Source organism: Grammomys surdaster, unplaced genomic scaffold (genome assembly GCF_004785775.1).
Source record: "Grammomys surdaster isolate TR1022 unplaced genomic scaffold, NIH_TR_1.0 67, whole genome shotgun sequence".
Lineage (NCBI taxonomy): Eukaryota > Metazoa > Chordata > Mammalia > Rodentia > Muridae > Grammomys > Grammomys surdaster.
This window is the reverse complement of record NW_021604569.1, coordinates 19,082,173-19,089,964: the sequence shown is the minus strand read 5'-3', so window position 1 is coordinate 19,089,964 and position 7,792 is coordinate 19,082,173. Positions and strand designations below refer to the sequence as shown.

At 41.4% G+C, this 7,792-nt stretch overlaps 1 protein-coding gene across 1 annotated transcript in view; it reads left to right on the top strand.

Annotated features, from left to right (window-relative positions):
- Abca13 (ATP binding cassette subfamily A member 13) overlaps positions 1 to 7,792 on the top strand; it is a 438,342-nt gene that overhangs the window by 42,888 nt on the left and 387,662 nt on the right. The window contains exon 4 of the mRNA XM_028777793.1: positions 6,994 to 7,139. Within this exon, the coding sequence (XP_028633626.1) occupies positions 6,994 to 7,139 (146 nt within the window). The remainder of the gene's footprint in view (positions 1 to 6,993; positions 7,140 to 7,792) is intronic.

The following is a 7,792-nucleotide window of genomic DNA, read 5'->3' as shown; positions in this document are numbered from 1 at the left end:
CCTCCTCCTCCTCCTCCTCCCTCTCTCTCTCTCTCTCTCTCTCTCTCTCTCTCTCTCTCTTTTTCTTTCTTTCTTCCTTTCACTCTGGTTCATGAAGAGTTAATGAACTCTGAGCCTCTCACCTGATCAGTGGGAAGACCCTGAGTCAAAGAGTGAAGAGCCCAAGTAACTAAGTTTCATTTCCTAATTCCCTGCTGCTATCAGCAGGAGTTATTTGCCAGAACCCCCCAGCTTTTGGTTCTAGACTAGCAATAGAGAGTTAAATAGCCAAAAGTCACCAACTTTGGCCCACACCTTGCTGTTCTCCTCAGTACCTGGATGCTTAGTGGGCTTCCTCAAAGAGGTAGTTCATTCCGAATCAAATATGAGCAACCATGCCACAAGCCCACACACTAGATGATGCAGAATATGTTCTGTCATGAAAGGCATTACGTGAACTTCTTATTGTCACAAGCCAAACAGAAGCCACAGATCAAGTCATTTTTTATTTATTTTGTGGTGGAGACCTCAGGTAGTTGGGTTACAGTTATGTTTCAGATGCTATCTGATGACACTAAATTTTGGGTTGATTGAAACCAGTGGTTTGCCAAGCTAAAACATTCCAAAGATTTTACCTGATAGGTTAGACTCAGGGGTGGATGATGCAAGTTCAGGAAACTAAAAATTACTGAAGATCATTTCACCAGGGGTCTGCAACACGGGTTCTCCACAGTCACCATGTTTTTTCCTTTTCCTTTATTCTTTATTCTTTATTTGGTTTTACGATCTAGATTTTAGGCCTGGAGAGATGGCTCAGTGGTTAAGAGCACTGAATGCACTTCCAGAGGTCCTGAGTTCAAATCCCAGCAACCACATGGTGGCTCACAACCATCTGTAATGAGATCTGATGCCCTCTTCTGGTGTGTCTGAAGACAGCAACAGTGTATTCATATATAATAAATAAATACATCTTTAAAAAAATCTAGATTTTATTCCCCTCCAAGTTCACCCTCTGACTGTTCCACATCCCTTCCCCACTCCCCACCAGACCTTCTCACTCCCTGGGGCCTCCAGTCTCATGAGGGTTAGGTGTATCTTCTCTGACTAAGTCCAGATCTAGCAGTCCTCTGCTGTATATGTGTTGAGGGCCTCATATCAGCTGGTGTATGCTGCCTGGCTGGTGGCTCAGTGACTGAGAGATCTCAGGGGTCCAGGTTAGTTGAGACTGCTGGTCTTTCTGTAGGGTCACCCTCCTAGCTTCTTCTAGATTTTCCCCTAATTCAACCACAGGTGTCAAAAGCTTTTGTCCATTGGTTGGTTGTAAGTATTTGCACCTGACTCTTTTAGCTGCTTGTTGGGTCTTTCGGAGTGCAGTCATGATAGGCCCCCTTTAGTGAGTACACCATAGCATCAGTAATAGTGTCAGGCCTTGGGGCTTCCCCTTGAGCAGGATCCCAATTTGGGCCTCTTACTGGACCTCCTTTACCTCAGGCTCTTCTCCATTTGTGTCCCTACAGTTCTTTCAGACAGGAACAATTCTGGATCAGAGTTTTTGACTGTGGGATGGCAACCCCATCCCTCCATTTGATGCCCTATCTTTCTATGGGCGGTAGACTCTATAAGTTTCCTCTCCCCACTATAGGGCATTTCATCTAAGGTCCCTCCCTTTGAGTCCTGAGATTTTCTCACCTCCTAGGTCTCTGGCACATTCTAGAGGGTCCCTTCACCTCCCACATCCCACCTCCTGAAGTTGTTTATTTCCATTCATTCTGCTGGCACTCAGGGCTTCAGTCCTGTTCCCCCTACCCAATACCTGATGTTCCCTTCTTCCCTTCCCTGTCCTCTTTCCCACCCAGGTCCCTACCTCCCTCTCCCATTCCTGTGATTGCTTTCTTCCCCCTCCCAAGTGAGATTGAGGCGTCCTCACTTGGGCCCTTCAGCTTGTTAACCTTCGTGTGTTCTGTGGATTGTATCCTGGGTATTCTGTACTTTTTTGGCTAATATTCACTTATTAGTGTGTATATACCATGCATGACTTTTGTGTCTGAGTTACCTCACTCAGGATGCTATTTTCAAGTTCCATCCATTTGCTTGCAAAACTCATGATGTCCTCGTTCTTAATAGCTGAGTAGTATTCCATTGTGTAAATGAACCACATTTTCTGTATCCATTCTTCTGTTGTAGGACATCTGGGTTGTTTCCAGCTCTGGCTATCACAAATAAGACCACTATGAACATAGAGGAACACATGCTCTTGTGGTATGGTGGGGCATCTTTTGGGTATATGCCCAAGAGTGGTATAGCTGGGTGTTTAGGTAGATCTATTTCCAGTTTTCTCAGGAACCTCCTGATTGATTTCCAGAGTGATTTTACCAGTTTTAAGTCTACCAGCCTCATAGAATATTAACACAATCTGTGTGAGCTTCAGTTTACTGGGACAGGATCAGGTTTTGCATAGTTAAGTGTCAGTGAAGAACTGAATTGAGGAAGGAGGAGGAAGCTGCCCTCCCCACATCCTGCTATAGTGCTGGAATTTTTCTTCTATATCAAGAATCTTCACCTCTACTTCCACCTCTCTTCCTTCTCCACTCCCTCTCCCTTGTCCACACATACACACTGTAACACTGAATTTAAAGATTTACTATGCACTTCCTTTGTTGATAATATGAACATAAGAATGTGATGAATCATCTTTAGTATAATACTTAGACCATAAAATCAACTTCTTGTTACAAGGGATCCTTGTGTCCACTTTTGTATACCAGTGCCTTCAACTTGGTAATCCCCAGGTCTCCAGGAGGGTTTTGGGCATTTGGTGAGCCTGGAGAGCAGGTCACAGATGTCTTTAGAGGCCACTTTTGGGTTTTAATATAAGGTCTTTCAAAAGAATCCAGACTGATCTACTCTTGTGCTTTTGGAATTTGAAACACTCAAGAAAAAGATCCTCCCTCCCAATCCCTCTCCCTCTCCCTCTTGCTCCGCGCCCCCCCCCCCCCCGCAGGACGAGATTCTGGAGGTTCATAAGAGCCACATGTTGTTGAAGATGGCCTCTGTGCACTGGGTTGCCTGGGCTGCTAGCAGTCTCTGTTTGCATGTAGAGAACAGTTTCTTCTTCTCTGAATGTTCTCTGATCCAGATGAAGCATTGAGCTTGTTTTATTTATCAGTGATGCTGGGTTTCACTGTAGTCTCTAAGCAGTGAATGACAATGTTTGCGGAGGGGATTCTTTTTTTGGTCATGCAAACCTTGTTATTTATTTCTAAAGTTCTCTAATTTATAAAATAACACAGGATTAAAAACCTCTAAGGTGTTCTATAATTTGTAATAGGAAAGTTTCTTCTCAACATTACTCCTTTTTCACTTTTTGGATATGCTAAACTTGATTGGGTGCTTAGTTATTTTAACCGGCTTGCAGCAACGTGTAGAATGATTTTTCCACTTTTTTCCAATTTAGTAATTTTACTAATTAAAATGAATTTTTACTGAGCTTCACTGTAAGCAGCTGACCAGTGCTAGTCATGAGAACATTTTCTCATTATACACACACAAACACACATACACACACAAAAATATACATACAAACACACAAATACACACAAACAAAAACACATACAGAAACACATGCACAAACACAGACATACACACAAGCACTTGTACACACATTCACATACATACACACAGATGTACACACATATACACACAAGCATGTACACACAAACATACATAGAAAACTACATATACACATGTTTTCACAAAAACATACCCCAATACATACACACACATATGCAAGCACACATACACACAAAAATACATACATAAAAAACCACATATAACATGTACACAGAAAACACACCCAAATACATATACATAAATACAGAAACACATACACACACATATATACATATATACACAATTACCCACACATGTACAAACACATATGCCAAACACACACAAACACACATACCCCTCGACACACACAAATATGTATAAACACAACACACATATACACACACATTCACAAACACTCATACACATATACACACACATACATACTCACGAACACATACACATATACACAGATACATACTCACGAACACATACACATATACACACATACATGCTCATAAACATACACATAAACACACATACTCATAAACACATGTACACACAAATATACACAGAAACACACACATACATGCACACACACATGTAGGCATGCATGCATGCACACACACACACATACACTCAAATTTTTTTCCCAGTTTGGGCATGGACACATATCAGTACCCAGGAGAGTAAAGAAAAGAAGATTGTATTGCATAGGGAGATGTGTATTTCTCACATACATGGTTCATACATGGTTATTTAATTATTTAGAAAGTTTCATCTGGCTTATCCCTTGATACTTAAAATTTCAGTCTGCACTTCTACAATGTTGGGTTAGCTGGTGGGTCTCTGGTAGGAGGCATGGATGACAAGGCAGGTACCCAGCAACCTCTGCCACCCTTGTGTGGGAGTTGGCTGGAGGAGGCACCCAAGAGTCACTAGTGACCAAGTTTCCCACTTGTTCTGTTAATCACTCTGGGCCTTTCTTCAGGGTTACATTTATAGGATCTTGTTTTAAAGGTAAAGAAAATCCTCTCAGAAACATATGTTATTATTCATCTATTCTAGAGTTAGATTGATGTAGTTTTTCTCTGCTCATAAAATGTCAAATGTGTTATCTTGTTGGAGGAACATTGCTCAATGCTAAAATAAAGTTAAAAGCAATGAATGTGATTATAAAGTTAATCTACTTAAAACAAGTAAGTTGTGTACATAAACTAAACACCTCCATGGAAGAACAATTACAATTCTTGAATATCCAGTACATGGAGCCAATTACCACCATTCTCAAACGAGCCCCCTGGCTTCTCTTTCTGGATGACGAGTGATGCTGCAGGCTTGAGCTTGCATTTCCATCTTGCTCCAGGAGAAGCCATTTGTGCCAGCATCTTCCAGCATCTTGGAAGTCCAGCTCATATTCCTCTCTATAAATCCCCTTTTAAATCAGGTAAACACATAGCCATGGATGAGCTTAACCACCTACCATTTATGTTTGTCATATCTAAGGATTGTCTACCCGGCAAGGGTCGCCATTTAGGGCCAGCAAGCCTTCAACATGTCAAAGCATCAGAAATACAGAAAAGAGCATACACAGGCTGGACCTAGTTCTCCCTGCACATATGTAACAGATGTACAGCTTGGTCTTCATGTGGATCCCAAGCAAGTGGAGTGGGGGCTGTCCCAAAAGCTGTTGCCTGTTAGATATGTTTTTCTAGCTGGGCTGCCTTGTCTGAGCTCAGAGGGAGAGGATGCACCTAGCCTCACAGAGACTTGATGTGCCACAGTGGGGTAATACCCAGGGGTGCCCACATGCTCAGAGGATAAGGGATGGGGGAGGTGGAGGGGTAGGGGGGAAGGATTGAAGGAGTGATGACCAGAGGAGGGCAGTGAGCAGGATGTAAAGTGAATAAGTAAAAAAATTATTAAATCAATAAATAATTTAATTAAAGAAATACAGAAAAGAATAAATGTAGCTAATGCTGCACACCTAAATTGGTAAGGTCTTTGCAAGGTCACAGTGGGTCCTGAATCTGTCTGCTTTCCCCTTCCTCCAAAGCCCCGCCCTTCGTCATCTTTTCCTCACTCTGCAGCCACAAAGCTCACTCTTCTAATGTCAAGTGTACCTCTTCTTTGAGGGAGTGCAGGAAAGAAACCAAGTCTTATTTTAGCTTTCAAAATTTTTTTTGAACTTTATGTGCAATATTTTGAATCTGTATTCAACTATACATCCTTGAAGAAAGGCCTTTGATTGTTTCTTTATTTAAAAAAATACTTATTGGTTTTAGTATTTTGTATGTTTGTTTATTTGCCTGTACGTATGTTTGTATACCACATGTATACCTGGTGCCTGAGGTAAGAACAGAGTTTGAATCCCCTGGAAGTGGAGTTACATACATGTGGTTTTAAGCCATCATGCAGATGTTGGAATAAACCTGGGTCCTCTGCAAAAGCAACAATTGCTTTTAACCACTGATCCATCTCTCCAGCCCAGCACTGATTTTTTTAAAATCCATGTGTCCTTATTTCCATTTTCCCTCCATGCCTCTGTGGTTTCAGCAGATATTTAAAAGGTATGGGGAGGAAGGACTGTGGTTCTTGATCTTTGGGGGAAAGCTTTGAGGTTCTCATTGTCAAAAGGAAGCTAGCTATAGGCATTCTGCAAATGTTCCTTACAAGTTAAAAAAGTTGATTTCATTTTTAGGGACTTTTTACTATGAACAGGTGCTGGGCTCAGCAAATACTGTTTTTACTCTGTTGGTGTGCTTGGTTGGTTTCTCCTTTTTAGATGAATCATGTCAACAGATCTCTCCTGCTGTCAAGTGGTTGTCTTCTCATAACTAACTCTGTTTGGAATCCTCTTGCACCATCAAATTTCACTGTTCTTGTCTAGATACTTCTGACTCTTCCCACCCCTGGATACCCTCATGCCCAGCACAGACCCCTGTCCTTCCCATGTGCGGACCATTCCATTTATCAGCTCTCCTCTATGAACCCTTTCTCCAACACCCAGACCCTTTACTTCTTGTCTCATAGCATTTATGTCTACCCACAATGCACTCTGTTTCCTGCTATTGCTCAGTGATGTTTACTCTTGGCACCTTGCATGGGGTGTTTGGTATAATACATGTTGAATAAATGAAAAAAACCCTAATGACTATATAAAGTTTTGATCTTTACAGATAATGAAGAGAATGAAGATACTTTTTTAACCTTAAATTTGTAATTTTAGAGATACTTTCCATTTTGAATGATGGTCAAGAGTGTTTCTGGGTGGGTGATATGCATGTAATTATGTGCATATTTCATTGAAGACGGTTTGGTATGGGGTTTCAAAACCCTTTAAATGCCAGGGAAACGAATTCTTGTAAGAGTTCTCCCATGGGTGATAGTTATTTTTTGTGTCTGAAGTTTGTCTAGGTTCCAAACTGATGACAGAAAAGTCAGTAGCTTGGCCTTTTTAAATGAGATTCAGGACCTGGCTGAGGAAATTTTTGAGACCATGAACAAGGCAAAGACCTTACAAAAACTCTGGCTGGAAAGATCTGAAACCCCAGGTAAGAGCCTGAAAAAAAAAACCCGGTTACCTTTTTTTCTTGGACAGAGAGTTCTCCAGGGCTTAGGTAAAGGTGCGCCCCCTGCTGGATGAGGCTAACACTGCTTGCTGTTTGGGAGGGTGGGCTGGAATGCTCTTCCTCTTTAGGGCATGCAAAGGCTATAAAGGAGTGATCCAGCCTTCCTACAGGCTGATGCCCACCTATCTAAATTGCCTCCTCAAATACTATCTACACTTCCTATGTTGCCTGTCCACGTTTTAGAAATATCTACATCATCTCTACAAACATTCCTGATTTGGAGATGTGACTTGGTCTTTTTCCTTTCTTTTTTTGAAAGTATCTCTGTAAAAGGCAGGTGGTTTTCTACAACAGATAAGGGCTCTCATCTGTAACCTCAGCTTTTGGGGATTGTGGCAGGATTTTGAATTCAAGGTCAGCCTGGCTATGGGATGATGATTAGTCTCAATAAACAATAACATTTTTGGAGGGGTTGGGGTTCAAGAGCAGTTCTTTTTCCTATATGATTGAGAGGAGAACTAATTCTCTTGAGATGAGTATACCTATTTTCAGCTTGTTATTATCTGAGGTATTTCCCATGTTACATAGAAGTCCGAAAAACAATAATTTCACTTTTCTTTTCCTCTCCTCTGAAG